The sequence below is a fragment of the Pisolithus orientalis genome, assembly GCF_024613125.1.
Source record: "Pisolithus orientalis strain OTSU chromosome Unknown F5J12scaffold_1, whole genome shotgun sequence".
Lineage (NCBI taxonomy): Eukaryota > Fungi > Basidiomycota > Agaricomycetes > Boletales > Pisolithaceae > Pisolithus > Pisolithus orientalis.
This window is the reverse complement of record NW_026260782.1, coordinates 1,615,316-1,630,626: the sequence shown is the minus strand read 5'-3', so window position 1 is coordinate 1,630,626 and position 15,311 is coordinate 1,615,316. Positions and strand designations below refer to the sequence as shown.

At 52.1% G+C, this 15,311-nt stretch overlaps 7 protein-coding genes across 7 annotated transcripts; 1 reads left to right on the top strand and 6 right to left on the bottom strand.

The window, feature by feature from the left end:
• Nucleotides 1-62: 62 nt before the first annotated feature.
• Nucleotides 63-1,812, bottom strand: F5J12DRAFT_26994 (uncharacterized protein). Its single transcript, XM_051738674.1, has 5 exons — nucleotides 1,322-1,812; nucleotides 1,186-1,255; nucleotides 1,086-1,121; nucleotides 597-925; nucleotides 63-531 (listed from the first exon to the last, which is right to left on the bottom strand). Exons 1-5 carry the CDS (start codon nucleotides 1,534-1,536, stop codon nucleotides 210-212), a joined length of 972 nt encoding a protein of 323 aa, XP_051605896.1. The 5' UTR covers nucleotides 1,537-1,812; the 3' UTR covers nucleotides 63-209.
• A 974-nt stretch (nucleotides 1,813-2,786) lies between these two features.
• F5J12DRAFT_699578 (uncharacterized protein) lies at nucleotides 2,787-3,173 on the bottom strand (the record flags this gene model as incomplete). The annotated part of the gene is made up of 1 exon (XM_051740480.1): nucleotides 2,787-3,173. A coding segment is annotated over one exon (387 nt), but the record flags the coding sequence as incomplete, so codon positions are not given.
• A 197-nt stretch (nucleotides 3,174-3,370) lies between these two features.
• F5J12DRAFT_902252 (Sucrase/ferredoxin-like-domain-containing protein) lies at nucleotides 3,371-4,741 on the top strand (the record flags this gene model as incomplete). Its single annotated transcript, XM_051748272.1, has 6 exons — nucleotides 3,371-3,518; nucleotides 3,564-3,643; nucleotides 3,696-4,122; nucleotides 4,192-4,248; nucleotides 4,303-4,526; nucleotides 4,577-4,741. 6 exons carry the CDS (start codon nucleotides 3,371-3,373, stop codon nucleotides 4,739-4,741), a joined length of 1,101 nt encoding a protein of 366 aa, XP_051605894.1.
• Nucleotides 4,742-5,113: 372 nt separating this feature from the next.
• On the bottom strand, nucleotides 5,114-7,452 carry F5J12DRAFT_902250 (kinase-like domain-containing protein; the record flags this gene model as incomplete). Its single annotated transcript, XM_051748271.1, has 5 exons — nucleotides 5,114-5,731; nucleotides 5,788-6,519; nucleotides 6,641-6,694; nucleotides 6,819-6,942; nucleotides 6,992-7,452. The coding sequence occupies 5 exons, from the start codon at nucleotides 7,450-7,452 to the stop codon at nucleotides 5,114-5,116; spliced, it is 1,989 nt and encodes a 662-aa protein (XP_051605893.1).
• A 665-nt stretch (nucleotides 7,453-8,117) lies between these two features.
• F5J12DRAFT_711613 (uncharacterized protein) lies at nucleotides 8,118-8,703 on the bottom strand (the record flags this gene model as incomplete). Its single annotated transcript, XM_051740717.1, has 2 exons — nucleotides 8,118-8,239; nucleotides 8,307-8,703. The coding sequence occupies 2 exons, from the start codon at nucleotides 8,701-8,703 to the stop codon at nucleotides 8,118-8,120; spliced, it is 519 nt and encodes a 172-aa protein (XP_051605892.1).
• A 140-nt stretch (nucleotides 8,704-8,843) lies between these two features.
• F5J12DRAFT_711394 (acyl-CoA dehydrogenase/oxidase) lies at nucleotides 8,844-10,996 on the bottom strand (the record flags this gene model as incomplete). Its single annotated transcript, XM_051740700.1, has 14 exons — nucleotides 8,844-8,969; nucleotides 9,027-9,038; nucleotides 9,098-9,226; nucleotides 9,288-9,338; nucleotides 9,398-9,477; nucleotides 9,543-9,664; nucleotides 9,718-9,737; nucleotides 9,789-10,041; nucleotides 10,134-10,212; nucleotides 10,276-10,377; nucleotides 10,431-10,518; nucleotides 10,577-10,762; nucleotides 10,828-10,890; nucleotides 10,946-10,996. The coding sequence occupies 14 exons, from the start codon at nucleotides 10,994-10,996 to the stop codon at nucleotides 8,844-8,846; spliced, it is 1,362 nt and encodes a 453-aa protein (XP_051605891.1).
• Nucleotides 10,997-11,091: 95 nt separating this feature from the next.
• On the bottom strand, nucleotides 11,092-14,947 carry F5J12DRAFT_793437 (fungal-specific transcription factor domain-containing protein). Its single transcript, XM_051743978.1, has 7 exons — nucleotides 14,669-14,947; nucleotides 14,489-14,599; nucleotides 13,914-14,439; nucleotides 13,618-13,856; nucleotides 13,396-13,555; nucleotides 12,293-13,346; nucleotides 11,092-12,238 (listed from the first exon to the last, which is right to left on the bottom strand). The coding sequence occupies exons 1-7, from the start codon at nucleotides 14,935-14,937 to the stop codon at nucleotides 11,526-11,528; spliced, it is 3,072 nt and encodes a 1,023-aa protein (XP_051605890.1). The 5' UTR covers nucleotides 14,938-14,947; the 3' UTR covers nucleotides 11,092-11,525.
• Between the last annotated feature and the right edge of the window lie 364 nt (nucleotides 14,948-15,311).

Below are 15,311 nucleotides of genomic sequence, written 5' to 3'. Positions count from 1 at the left end.
TCAAAACGAGCACCTTCTCTGATATCCAAGTCGCTTACATAAACCAACGTCTCGGCCGTCGGACACCCAGCACTTTCGAAGTCGTAATTCTTAGACATTATAGCCAAACTAAATGGAGAACCAATAGTGGTGTACAGGCAACGACTAAGGAACAACAAAACGAAGTTTGTGCATAGAAACTGCAAGGGGAAAAAGGCACCTGTCACACGTCAAACTGACTGTTGCATGGATTGTTGCATGTCGGAATTTGGCGGCGGAGGGTGCATTCCTGGGGGAGGATGCATCCCTTCAGGGTAAGCAGGTGGCATGAGTGCGCTTCGAACGCGCAACAACATCATGCGATACCATTCCTCATCTGCGCCTGCTTTTTCCTGTTCAGCAGTTATCTGCTGCAAGTTACTGAGCTCCTTAATCCAGCTGAGACGCCAAGACAAGTTGCCATTCTCGTCCGCTTCGAGGTTATCTATCGGCACAGCAGGAGGAAAGCCCCCAGGAGGTGGAGGGGGGAGCATTCCAAAATTGGGGTCAAAACTGAGTGGTTGCATGTTAGACGATGCATGGGAGATGAAAGAATGGATAGACGAATCGATACTCACGCAGGTGGATAGGGAGGCGGATATGGGGCTTGCCTGCTGGGACCTGCTTGATCAGGATGCATTTGAGGAGGTGGCGGACCCTGTACATATTGTGCATGGGGATCGGGAAAAGGTGGTGCTTCGTTTGGGTGATAGTCGACATCGTTTTGTTGTTCTGACGACTGACGTGCTTTTGTGCCTTTTGGCTTCTTCTTCCTCACACGGTGAACACCCGTGCGCGGATCAACGTTGTCGTTAACCGTCCAGTATGAGCCCTTCCCGCGGTCGGTCAGGGGACGGGGGACCTTCTCGAAGCATGGGTTTAGGGAAAGATTGTGGCGAACAGAATTCTACATGGGAACACAATATTTAGTCCTTGTTTATTCCGCCAGGTGGAAAGCACCAAAACAAATATGAACACAATCAAACAATCAACATCGCGGTCGCGTCTTCGCGTATATAATGCACGCGGACGCGATATGTGACACTCTGATGCTTCGTGATACTCACCTTCCAGCCAGAGGGGGCGCTTCGAAAGTATGGAAACTGGGTGACGTGGCCTATCAGTAAAAAAAGGAGTGCCCACGGAAAACCCGGAGGCCAGACGCACACGCGATTCAATGGCATAATAAATGTCTTCCAGCAAGAGTTTCCCAGTCGGAGAGCCTTTGATGGCATAACTGAGAGAGAACAAGACGGTCAAAACTTGAGGGGGTAAAAGGAGACCGACAGAAACCGTCACAAACCGGATAAGGGTCGAGTACGGATAAAATGGCTTGCTTCCAGGCGGACCATCTCGCAGCGAATCCAGGTTCATGGGCAAACCACCAGTGAGGTCGGTCGGTTCTTGTGGGTAGTATGAATTTGCCTGGGCAAGCTCCGCCTCGGCGGGAGACAACATATTGGATGGTACAACGGTTTGCGGCTGCGGCTGTGGCTGAGGCTGCTGTGGTTGGGACATGCAGGGGCTGTCGACGGACAGGTCGGTGGCGAAGGCGGACGCGGGAGCCCTGCGTATCGGAGGCTCGGATGTTGGTGGTTGGGAGAAAGCGTTGAAGGAACACCGCTGTGGCTTATGTCATGCGTGAGAAAACGACCGCGCACGGGCCATTTCCTCCCCTATGACATAGAGCACCATTGCTGGGCGACGTTGAGACCGTCTTCGAGGACACCATTGACGACGGGCACAGAGAGACGACGATGTTTGTCCGTCCCGCACCCACATACTTGAATACACTGTCCAAATTGTGGAAGACAGGGTAAAACAAAATCCAAACCAGCCACGCTCTACAATACACAAACAAAGCAGAGAGGATCTGTCAAGAATATTCACCCTCAGTGTACCTCGGACGTTCCCCAATTGCAGTCGTTGGGACGGTGTCGTCGCCTCAACAGCCCGTCATGTTGGCAGTCGAGACTCGTAAGTCCTCATTTCCAGCCTCGGGATCTGTAGCAACAGGGCTCATGCCCGGAACTGCCACCTGCCTGGGATGTCTGCTGAATGGCCAAGCCCTTAAGATGAGCTTTGAACAATTTCCTTCTGAGCCCGGTTCTCAGATAGTCTGCACAGGATGAGTTGAACATTGCGCAGATGGACTGCATTCTTGTCTGAGGTACGACCTACGGAAGCGCATTTTATTCCGATGTACGTCTGTACACCTTCGATTTTGATTTGCTGTTCCATCCTCAGAGCCTCACTTCCAAGAAGAAACTTTGTAGATTGATCTTAAGGAAAAGATCGCACCCTTATTATCGACCTCTTGAAATTATAGGGTCGCATGCTTTACCCCATTCGCCAGCACATCTGTTCTTCGGGCGGCGCTCTAGCCCCATACTCTCAGTTGTGCATGGATTGGTAAGAACACAATTACCGTACGATGGCTGAATTGTCGACGGTCTGAGGGCACGTGGCACTGCCACCCATCAGTCTATGATAATACATTTGGCAACGACTGGAGCATCTTATTTGAATGTCGAACCAAGGTGGACCATATCCTTCAGTAACAGGTATACCATTTTCACGGTACCCATACGCGGCCCAGCGGTCAATACGTGGCATCACCAACCATGACCATATATTATCGTAGACGGCAACTGTCACGACAATGCCGACTGGTTGAATGAGGCTGGGCATCAGGGAAGTGAGCTACGAACATTCAACAACGGAAAATTGCAATGGATACTTGCCTCGTTTCCTAATCCCTCCTGTCCGCGATCGGCGGCCATTTGAGCTTGGACACGCCTAGCATTTTCCTTGATGGCTGTCCACGACGGCTTTCCATCCCTTGTTGTGCCCATGAGAGCCTCGTATATTCTATCTACCCGCTTCTCCTTGCTCTCGGTCCATCCGGGACCCATTTGCGAAGAGTCCAAGGCGGAGTGAGTATACAGGTCTCTACCAAGGTAAAATTTGGGAGACTGCCTTTGTTGCGCCCGCATGTTCAATATTTCCGCGAAGGAGTGCCTCTGCGAGTCGCCATCGCCAAGAAAATTGTCCTGTCTCGTAAATGCCCGGTCAATGGCGTCGGAAAGAGTTTCTGGTGTGATGAAGCGGTCAGATTGGTGATAGAGGTTGACGAGCGCGTTCATTTTGACATTGTTAAGAGACGCAGATGATTTATAGCGGATGGCGGGTCGAGCTGTTGCAGCTGTTCGCTGTCCCGTTCTGCAGAGCATGGCAAACTGAGTACATAGCCCCGCCGACTTTCAAACGGAAAAACCCATCATTTGATTAGTCACCGAGCTGCTGCACCTTATCAGATAACTCTTTGACAGGTGTCGAACTTGACTCCAGCATGTCTACCTTTGGGAAACTCAAGCGGGTTTTCACCAGTCAAAGCAGCCAAGCAGACTCTGTCAGCGCTCGATACGACGCACTTAGATCCGTAGACGTCCCCGTGACGGACGATGACTGTCGTTTCTGCCCAGACCCGTGCGATCAAGGTGAGTGGCGTTGTCCTCTCATTGTTTGTGTCCACCAACTTGCAGCAGACCATGACGACTTCACTAAAATGAGCATCGACACGGAGACCGACTTGCTTGGGTCGGTGAAGCCATATAGACGCCAGGCAAGTCAAGCTTGTCCAGACAACTTCCACACCGAACTAACGGCCAAACAAGGTCGTTATTTCAACCGGAAAATCAGACTGGCACCAGGAAGTAACTGAAGCCGATGGCACCCTCGCAGCCTTCCTATGCAGTGTGAACGAGCGACGCTCTGCCAAATCCGATAACATAGGGAAATCTGCCCCCAAGGGCAACAAATCTCTTCTATCCGGCCTCTTCACGCAAGATACCAGCAACCGCCTTTCCATCCTCAACGGAAGCCACCACTCCCTGTCTTTACATCATGACTCCACCTCAAAACTCGAGACGGTCATTATTTTGCCCGATTACAAGGTCATTACAGACGTCCCCCGGTCCCTAGAAGGCGCGGAAACGCTGTGGAAAAGCGCAATAGATCCCGCTTACGGGAGGACCGGTTCCCCGGAGAGATCGGATACCCTCAAGTCGTGGGTTCTACCTTACTCATGCTTAATCTTGCTCTGTAAGCGTCCGCAGGGGCTGACCTCATCCCGTTTTTGAGCCAACTGCGGGCTAACTGAATATGTGCTAGGCTCGCACAAAAGGCGAGACAAGCGTTGCGCAATCGCAGCCCCAGTTCTTGAGAAGAGTGAGTCTCTTCCCCTGTGCCATCTGCATAGTTCCTGACAGAGGTTCCATCAAGCGTTTACTCAGTCCCTCGAACGGGAAGGTTGGGAAGTGCACACTGACCTGGAAGATCTGTCTAATGAGCCAACACTGGAACATCTACTCGGCGTGGGCAACGCCGATGGTGCGGACCCGGAGACTGTGTATCAGTCACAGCTTACAGCTCTTCCCGGGCAACATAGAGCGCTTATACTGCGCAATTCTCACATCGGTGGTCACAAGTTCGCGGGCAACGTCATCGTGAGTTTCTGCGTGGTCATGCCCGACTCAAATTCTTTACATACACGCAGATACACACGCCGGCAGGTGCGAGTGTGTGGTATGGGCGAGTGACGGCCCACCACGTCGAGTCTATCGTCAGAAACACCATAATCGGCGGCTGTGTGCTCCCGCCCATACTTCGAGGTGGCCTAAATTTAGCAAGGCCAGGATGTGCGACGCTCTATGACTGGTGACCTTCGCACTCGTACAGTGCATCTCCCAGGCAAGCTGTCTTGGGGAAAGGTGTGCCACTACTACATGTGACGTATGTACACAGTATGTTCCACACCGCAGAACATAACACACTGAGGGAGAAATAAATTGTTAAAAAGAGGCGACATAGCAACAACAGCAGGACTTCTGTGAAAAGCAAGAATGAGCATTAAGAGGAAGCATGTATGCTCCATAAAAGGTGTGACCCTTAAAGAAAGAAAGCAAACCATATGCAAATGTGAAGAGGGAAACAGTTGTGCAATGCAAGCATGACAATATGAACACGCAGTCGCCATTCCCTTGAGGTCCATAAGGAAGATAACTTGTGGAAGAACGAGAGCGCCTGAACGCGATTAGTCTGCGATGCCGTCCTCAAGCCTCCTCCGGCTGGAATACCGCCCAACAAAACTCTCATCCTCATACTCGTCTTCCGTTGTCGGCTCATTCACCCCTTCGTCATCTTCGCTCTCGTCGTCATCTTCCCGCGAGAATCCTGCCGGCACAACAAAACTCTCTCCCCCCGAATACGTGAATCCACGGAAGTTCTCCTGTACGCTACTCGTGAGAGGTGTACCCGCCACGTCAGGATGCTTGGCTTTCTTTATTTGAATGCCCTGACTACGCCCGTTCACTCCGTTCGGCTGTTCTAGGCGCTCGCAACCAAGAGGCCCGTTGGGTGTGTGAGGGGGCTGAACACCAGATACGGTGTGCGTCCAGTCGTCGCTTGGGTCTTCCTCATCTGGACTGCGGTCTTCGTCAGTGTCGATCCCAAAGGTCCGTATATCTGCGGTCGTAAATTCGGGATCGAAATTTGACGTGGACTCGTCTGACTCAACGACGGGTTTGAAGGGTGGCGTTACTTGCTTCATTGAAAGAGCTTTCCAGTCAATGCTAGCAAAGAACGGATGTTCCTTGAGCTCTGCTGCATCGCGTTGTGCGCCCAGGCGATGCTTGGGATTCCTATTCAAAAGCTGAACAACATCCTATCTGTCACCGATTCACAAGAGAGAGATGAACAAGTACTCACGCCTTTGACAAATAACTTCCCCTCCTCACTGATAACGTTTCGTGGGAACCTTATCTTGCCGAAACATATATTCTTGTACATTTGCTGCGTGTCTTCGGCATAAAATGGACTCCATCCACAACACATTTCGAATAAGAGGACGCCCAGTGACCAAAAATCAACCAGTTTGCTATATCCATGTTCGTCCAATAGCACTTCGGGAGCAAGGTACTCCGTCGTGCCGCAGAACGTGGTCGTAAGTTCTCCCGATCGCAGATCAGCCTTGGACAAGCCAAAATCGCAAAGCGCCACGTGTCCTGTAGCGTCTAGAAGGATGTTCTCCGGCTTGAGGTCCCGGTAGATAATGTTGTACTTGTGCAAGTGTTCCAGGGCCAGCACGAGCTCCGCGACATAGAATCGGGCCCGCTCTTCCGAAAAGCGCGTTTCCTTTTGAAGATGCCAAAAGAGTTCCCCACCACTCTTGAAGTCGGTGACGAGGTAGAGATCAGTGTCAGTCTGGAAGCTGAACTTGAGACCGACGAGGAATGGGGACTCTAATGACCGCTGCAAGATCTTGCGCTCGCCGATGGTGTGAGCGACCTCTTTCTTAGCGATGATTTCCTTCTTGGACAAAATCTTCATTGCGTATATACGTTTCGTGTCCCTTTTCCGGACTTGGAAGACCTTGCCGAAAGTTCCCCGGCCGATGAGTTTTAGAAACTCGAAATCTCGTGGGATGAGCGCCCGTTTGGTCTATTGCGTCACAATGAGAGAATCATAAGCATTTTCATCCACATCACTGATAACGTGTGCGAAGGGGAGATGCCGAACGTGGGATGGGTGGGAAAACAGGTCAGGGAAGGCACAGACTAACCTTGTATTGTTCGAAAGTGATCTGAACACGCATCTCTCCGGTAACTACCTCGTTCTCCAGTGGCAGAAGCCTTGATTAATGAAAACCCGATATGGTGGATGGGCGGAAGCACGAAGGGAGACGGGAAATGAGCGGAAATGAAGATGAAGAGAGGAAGTAAGATGACACCCACTTGTACCATTGGTCCACCGGTGTGGTCATTCATAAGTACCGGTTTTATTTGTACGGTACCCAGGAAATGGTGGTCAGAGACACGGTCATAGACATTGAAGGTGACGACGGAGTCTTCGGAGGTGACATCGCTGGTGGAGCGATTGAGCTTAGAATAGGCTGCAGTGCTGGTGAGCTTACAAAGAAACCTCGTGTTTCCAGACGGGATTGTGGGCGGAGAGACGCCCGAAAAGGCTCTGGGTGGGGTGGGGTGGATTGGATGATGACGATGGACCGGAGTGCAAGGACGAGGTTGGGGAAGATTCAGTACTCGACTTTCCGGCTGATCGCTGTGGGCCGATTGTGGCGACAGCGTTCGAAGAAGAGGTTCTCGATAAAGCTGTGGCAATCCCTTTGACTTCCTTATCCATCTCGTCGGTGGGATCGCGACTGACGAACTCGTTCTGTTCGAACTGGACTACAACGTAGGGTCTTGCATGAACGGATGTGACACTGAGACCGCGCGCAGATATGAGTTTGACGTGAATTTGGCCCTTGGAGGTGACGGAGCCTCCCGAGGGCTGTGATGAGGGGGCTGATGAGGACGTCGTTCGTGCAGTCGAGGTGGTCGATGACGATGGAGTCTTGGGCTTATTTTCCATGGCATTTGACAACTGGGACTGTTTTTTGGTGCTGCGCATGGAAAGGTCTGGCACATGAAGGGAAAACTGAGGTGCAGGGATGGCAGCGGCAAAACTACCGGAAGGAGGCGTTAGGGGGCCTAGCGATGTGACATCGGCCTGGGCCGGACGGGACACCGAAGGAGTGCCTAGAAGATGGTGCTGGATGGAAGACGTCGATGGCCCCGGCGTCCGCTGGCCGTTGCTCGACGTCGCTGCCGGCGACGACGGTGTAGACATGGTGGTCGTTGGGATTGGTGCTGGCGTTGGCTGGCATATCGAATGGATTCGGCTGCTCTCGGCCATCGGCGGAGGCCCGGGGGGTGAGCTGATCTAGCAAGGATGGCCAAAGCCTCATCATGGCTTTCGGTATGGGCAGGTAAGACGCGAGCGACGACGACGAGGCCTTGTCGGTGGCAGTGGCGATATTGTGGTGGTGGTGACTTGGCAGCGGTGGAGTCGCTGTTATCATGTCTGATATATGTATCTTCCCGCTCCAACAACACAGGAGTCTCAGGGGGGAAAAAAATATTCAAAAAAACAGAAGAACAGGGTGCAGCTACCCCACACAAGATGTCCTGTTCAACGAGGCTCTCAGTACACGTAAAACTCGCTTACGACCGCCTCCTGGTGTACGGTACTAGGACCTAGTCATTACTCGCGACGGTCCCTCTCAAGTAGCTCCGAGTCCATCGCAGTAAGCCCATGCATCCCCCGACGAGAGCTCCGAGCACCACTGTCCGCCTTGCCGTCCGCCAGGCAAGCCAATCTGAACGCGTCCCCCCACAAATTGTAGCTCCTCAGAGACCATGTGCGACCAAAAGAGACCCACTCACACACGCTCGAAAAAGCCAAGGCAGTACCCACACCAGCCCCAAACTCCTTCGCTTCCGCCCACGGATGTCCGCATCGCTCCAATCCATCTTCGATCCCCACCCAGACTGATGTCGCGACCCCAAGTCTCAGCGCGTCTGCCCCTCCATGTTTCAGCCCTGCTGCCATTCGTCGGTAATTTTTTGTTTTGTTGTAAAGATACCATCCCCGGATAGTCGTCGGCGGTCGGTGTGCATTTTCTGCCAGGAACCTGAGTGCCGCCATCCGAGACCCTCGCACGGCTCCAATGATCGTCCCCACCGCCGCCGCAGAGACAGGCAGTATGAAGTAACGCGACTGGACAATTGGAGTCACATCGTAGGCGCCCCTTGTGCGTGCATCGTCGTCGTCGGAAGTCATGTGGGTTTGTACAGTGATCGTAGGTCGAGACTGGCAGTGGCGAGTGTTCTCGACGATACACCACGTAAATGTCACACCATCCGTACAGTACATTTTACAGTACCAGAACGCGCTCCTATAGGCAAGTAGAAAGACAAGTCCTACAAGCGAGATTTGATGCCCGCTTTCTCAAATACAATCGCTTCTTTCTGCCTGAGCTCCTGAGCACGTTTCCGCAGTCCATTGGCACGTCGAAGCTCTCGCTGTCCCACTTGCTGTATGTGTACCTGAATATGAATAAAATGTAATGAAAATGCCTGAGCTCGCAGCCACAGGTGGCTTACCGCATCAGGACCCTGAAACACCGTCAATATGAAAGAATGGTCAGAGGAAGGATCAATAAACCACCACATACATCGGCCATTCGAAGCGTCCGAAGCTGCGCGTACATATTAGCCAGTTCCTGGTCTTGACTTAATCCCTCAGCCCCAAATGCCTGCATCGCACGGTCGACAACCGTGCAGGCCATTTGGGGAACCACGAACTTTGCAAATTAAATTGTCCAGCTACATTCCCCCCATTTCAAAACCAAGTGTTCGACCAACCTTGGCAATGCCAATTTCTTTCAACGCGCCTTTGGCTTTGTATTTGTCGATCTGAGATCACATTGTGCTCATCTTAAAAATGGATCTGGAACTTTTGCAGAATCACTTACCTGGAGTGCTGCACTCAATACCAGCAATCGAGCACCCTCAATCTCGGCTCGGGACTTGGCTATTTCTGCCACAACAGTGCCTATCGTCAGTACACAGGTGACCAATTTAGTCCCCGGCTCGACGACGACGTGAAATGAATCGTACCGTGCTCGTACAAGTACTTTCCGAACGTTTTCCTCGTGGGATCAGTCACCCGCTGGATCATCAGGTCCAGAGCGTAGGAAGCTACACCTATGGAACGCATGCAGTGATGAATGCGTCCAGGCCTACCGACGCAAAGGTCTCGAGTCAGATTGGAAAGAGAAAGCAGGGTACTGACCCCAGTCGCCCTTGAATGATCTGCGGCGAGCCCCTCAGCAAATACATACACGTCAACTAAATCGAACCCACCTCGAATCCCTTCCCCCAGCCTAACACCAGATTCGAAAGCGGAACTCTCACATCATCGTAGATTATTTCGCAATGTCCTTCTGGAGCGTCGTCGTAGCCGAATACCTCCATAGGACGAACGATCCGCACCCCGGGAGTGTCTGCAGGTACGATCACGATGCTGTGCTGTATGTAATTGTCCTGGTTGTCCGGGTCGCTTTTGCCCAAGACGAGATGAAGTCGCGTTCGGGGGTCCCCAGCACCCGATATCCACCTGCGTGATTTTCCAAAAAAAAAAAAAAAACAAAAGAAACATTGAATCAGAGGGGAGGCGTCCAAGGATGGCGTAAAGAGAACCGGGCAGACCATTTGTGTCCGTTGATGATAATATCGCTGCCTTCTCTACGAATAGTTGTTTTGATATTCCGTGCATCGGAGGAAGATACTGAATGGCCGGGACGTGTCAGCTTGAACAACCCCCTGTTAAGAATCGGGTGGACGACTCAACCGAAGCGCTCAGTCATGGCAAACGCAGAACGTATCTCGCCATTTAGGAGTGGGATCAGCCACTTCTTTTGCTGGTCAGGCGAACCATACCGAGCGAGCACCTCTGTCAGCGATAGTCGGAATTGTAGTATGAAGAATATCAACTATGGTACGCACCCATGTTCCCCGTGTCCGGCGCAGAACAATTTACAACTTCAGAAGCTATATGCCCTCCCCGCCCAAGTATCTCAGCCATGACCGCATACTGCGACGTTGCTGCTTCGAATCACCAGACTCGCAAGATATACAGAGGAATCCCATACCTCAAGGTTGGACAACAGTACGCCATGTTCAGGATAATGCGCCCTGCTCAGGAACAGGTTCCATAAGCCGAGTTTGCGCGCTTTCACCTTGAGTTCCTCGACCACAGGTATAACCGTGTTCCATCGCTGGATAGGGTCTTTAGGGATCTGGGCGTGCGCTAACCGGACGGAGGGGTAAACATCGTCCTGCCAAGGTGGTAATCAACAGTTAGGGGAAATTGTGCGGGGAGCACGATATGAAGACGGTGTACCTGAAGAAAAGCGACGAGCTTTGCAAGGGTCTCCTTCCCATATGGAGTGAACTTGTCCTCGACCTGCACAGGGGAGGTTGACTGGTCCGCGTCACTGCGGCACAACGAGGATACGTACGAAATTCCACGAAGCTTCTGAAGTAAGCTCTACAACGGGGTGCTTGGCCATCATGGGTGCTGTGGTGTCGCGTGGAGAGCAGTGTTAAGTGGTTGGCTGAGACGGCCATCATGCATCATCACCGGCTATGCTTCCTGAATTACCGGAAACCCAATCACAGGATGACAGGCAGGCAAGGTGCATCAATTGTTTCAAACGAGTAACTACGTGGGTTGGTAAGGTAACTGCGGAGCAACGAAAATGTGCGGCGGTACGTGAGTGGTGATACAAGCAATGTCTCGAAGGAAGGGTACAGCAGGAAAAAAAAGTTGCAGAGAGAACTGCGCATCCCACAAGGGATACGTCACTAAGGACTAGTAAGAAAGTATTGAAAGGTCATTGAAGGCGAGAACGTAACACTACGAGGAACGCATTAGTGATGAATATCGAGAAGAAGACTGGTTGTAAGGTAAGTCCAAACCCCTCGGTGTGGATCTGCATATATGGATACAAGTGTTGTCTTAGGTGCAGTTGTGAGCCATACAGCAGCAGTTTGACACAGGGAGGTGAATTAAAAGCCCAGAGAAATCGGGCTAGATATTCACCGATGGGACTCGGGCGGGGACTGCTGCTGTCCCTCGTGAAGTTCTGCTGAGTTCTCCATGAGTGTGAATGGCAAATCCGGGTCAAGGCCGAACGAACGTGCGTCGAACGTCTGCCATAATGAATCCTGATCCCCCACGAGAGAGTACCCATTCGAATTGTAGTTGCGGATATAGTCCAACCCGAGGAAAGGTAGTCCGGGTCCAGGGAATGAAGAAGTTGGGGGCGTAGTGGATAGGGTTGAATAACCCATGTCAGAACCACCATACCATGACGGGCCCATGCCCTGATGTTCGTACGTTGCGTATGGCAATGAACTACCCTGGCTGGCAGATTGATACACGTCAGCGTTATGAGGTTCGCCAGAACCCACGTCCCATTGATGTGAGCTCGAAGACACCAGAGGACTTTGGTGCATCCCATAGTCATACGGCGAAGAAACGTGGAGTGGCGAAAGGGGTGCACCTGGATAGCTGTAAGGCGATGCACCCATCATCCGAGGACTTCCGTCCTGGAGTTGTGATGCCTCTATTGCAGACGTTGAGGGTGAAGGTAGGTTAACCGAAGCAGGGGAACTATGGGGACTCGACTTGGCCCCCCCGGACTGCGGGCTCGAGTAGGCGTTTGGGTAGCACGCCAGACTGTTCGACCCCGCAAGACCCTCGCTCTCATCATGGCCCCGCTTGCGCGACGTCGAACGATTGCGCTGCGCTGCGGCCCATGAAATATCAGCAAGAATCATTAACGAGGGCGTGTCAGGCTTACAGTCAACACGATATGGCGAGGACATCGGGGGGCGTCGGGTCGAGTTGGGATCCCGTGAGCGACTAATTCTCCTAGGCTTCGTCTTAATTGGGCGACTGACTGTCGGTACAGGCGCAGAAGATGAGACAACGAGAGATCGCCGGCGCTCGAGCATTGCGGGGGAGACATTCTGCGCGATAGCTACCTCCTGAGCTCGTCGATCTTCGCCATTGGCCTTCCTCATAGCATCGTCGGCAATATTTGTCAGTTCTGTAAGCAATTCCTTGCATTTGCGGGCACCGGGCCAATGTCCTTCCCAGGATTCTATTGTAGGAAGACAAGTCTTTGCTTCCTCCATTGCCGCTGCCGCGGCCGTTGTGTCGGGAGCGTGCATGGCATATAGAAGGATGATGACAGCTGAACTGAAGAGGTGTTGGGTGAAAAAAGCGAGATGGTGAGAAAGAGGAACGGCATTGTTAAACGACGGGGCAAGCCGGATGCAAGAGCGTGCTGACGATACGGCTTTAGCGACGGAATGAGGTGCTATTGATTGATCTTGATCCCGTTTGACAGGCAGGAAATTGCGGTGGAGGGTCGTGAGCACAGAATAGTAATGGCTACACAAGACAGCCGTCATAGAAACATGTTTCTCAGTGGGGGCTTCGTTCTTGAATGCAACAGGTAACTCTTGACACCACTTGCTAAGTTCAAGGTCGAGAGTCTCAACCGACCGCTGCAGTTCCGCCCGCGTTTCCGGTTCCAGACCTTCCTTACAATTGTCGATCGAATACACTTGTCGGAGAACTCTACCAGCTATCTGGTAGAGGGTCGCAAGAGCTATGGTGCCTGACACGAGTGTCGGATGTTTCTGAGACACGTTAACTCCGCTAAAATATTCCGGCAGATATTCATCGTCAACGTCAGCAGGAAGTTCGACATCGCAGTCGGAGTCCTCGACGCCCAGGGGTCTGCCCAATGCGAGGGCAAGCATGCGATCTAGACAATAAACGATCCACCATATCTTGCGGCGGGTCTCTTTGTCGACAGCTGGAATCAAAAGACGTCGAGGGGAGCGCTAGGAGACACGTCAATAACGAAATGGAAAGATATATGTGGCGTCTTACGTGTAAACCGAGGTCTTGTGCAGTACGTACCGCCTGACCAACAAGGATCCAAGCTTGTGGCAGGCAGTTAATGGAGCACAAAAAGGAAGACATGAGAATGAAGCTTTGGACGTGGGAGATTTGAATCGAATTGTGGCTAATGTAGTGCAAAACCAACGCCCTAGTACATAACAAGTGTAAGTTTTACTAGACTCACCACTTACTAGGGGAAGTTAATCTCACCTTTCATAGTAGACCATACCCATGCCGCCATCATCGGGGTTGTCTGAGGATAACCGCGGGTCATCAACCAGCTTGGCAGAGCATGCGAATACGGCAAAAACGACAGATGTAAAAGCCGCCTCAGTTCGGATAAAGTTAGTATCGCCCCGCCGCTGCATTAACTTCTTATATCGAGTCATGAAAGACGGTTTGTCGAGTACCGGCATCAAAAAATGCAAGCGCTGGAAGTACGCGTCGACCTACATGTCCGCGGAAATCAGAGGGGAACGTCACTCCAAATCATGAAAAAGACTCGCCAGCTTATCGCATAAATCTTCTTCCGGATACTCTACCTCTTCAGGGCCGGGAAGGGCGTGTATTTTCCCAAAGAAGACAGCTGCTGGGAAATACAGTTTATTTACGTTGGGGCCCGGTGCTTGTGGGTCATCTTCTGTCGGAGACACACGTTGAAGAGGGTTACTCGTGAGAGCACGGAAAGACTGGATGAGTGACATAGTTGAGGAACCGCCTATCCAACGCATGTGACCATGTTCGTCGAGAGCGAGTTGCCCAAACGATTCAGAGACATCGTCTTCCACCTTGATACCCGAAGATTCTGGGGAGGCACTGCTATCAGTGCGGGTATCGGCGGCAACCTTAGATGAGAGTGCTTGCAGTACGGACTTGGCTTGTTGAGGATCCTCTTTTGAAATGCCAGTGGCAGAAGCCTGTCCTGAGGAGGAAGGGAGATTTAGGGAAGGACCCAACTGCTCGAGGATGGGTGTTATCTGAGTGAACAGCGATTCCATGTGCAAGAGACGGGCTTCCAGCTCCTGTACATAACTACAGAAGGGGTAAGATGGAGAAGTGAAGGATTGAAAGGATGACCTACTGTCGACTCAAAGCCGCCCTGTCCTTGGTCTGCAACCATGTGCACTGAGAGCCTGAGGACTGGCACTGAGCACAGGTGGGCTCACAACCGTCGCACTTGATCTTCTTGCGTCTACAATAGATGGGGTAAGTACAGTCGGTGAGACACTCTGCTGAAGCGATGCGAAGAGTGGAGACTGACCTGCAGCTTTCACATGCCCGCCAAACTCTCCTACGCTGCAGTTGTATTGGTTTGGTACCAGCATCGGCGGGGAGGTTGTCTTCGTCGATGCGTTTCTTCTTTGACTGGTGCGTCATTGAATAATAGTCGCCTTGGTGTACGATAAATCGAGTGTCGGGAGAGGCGTGCGCTCGCTGGGCCTGCGAGTGGCTTTGTTGTCGAATGACCTCGAGATATCGTCGGAGGGCAATCGGGTCGGCCCGATATAAGGGGTGACTCAGCGTGTCCATTTTGGGATACCTTTTCCCACACGTCAGTCAGCCTGCAGTCCACAGCCACGGCGTACACGCACCTCTCGGTGTCTGCGGGAACACAGAAACAAGCTGAGGTATGTCTGGGGAACAGACTAGTGATACCAACATTCCCTCTCCCCTTTTATACCGGCTGCAGCGGAAATGAACTTCATAAAGCGATTTCCTGTGACAAGTCGAGTGGTTAACAGTTATCCGAATGTGCAATGTCTTCCGGACCCCCATGTCACCCGATTCCGTGGAGAACACTCTCAGGCCCGAAACAGCCCATCATAGCCCCTTACTATTACAGGTGGGTGGCCTTCCCCTCGTTATTTGTCAAATGTAAGCGAGTGAGGCATTGCTCGCCTGAC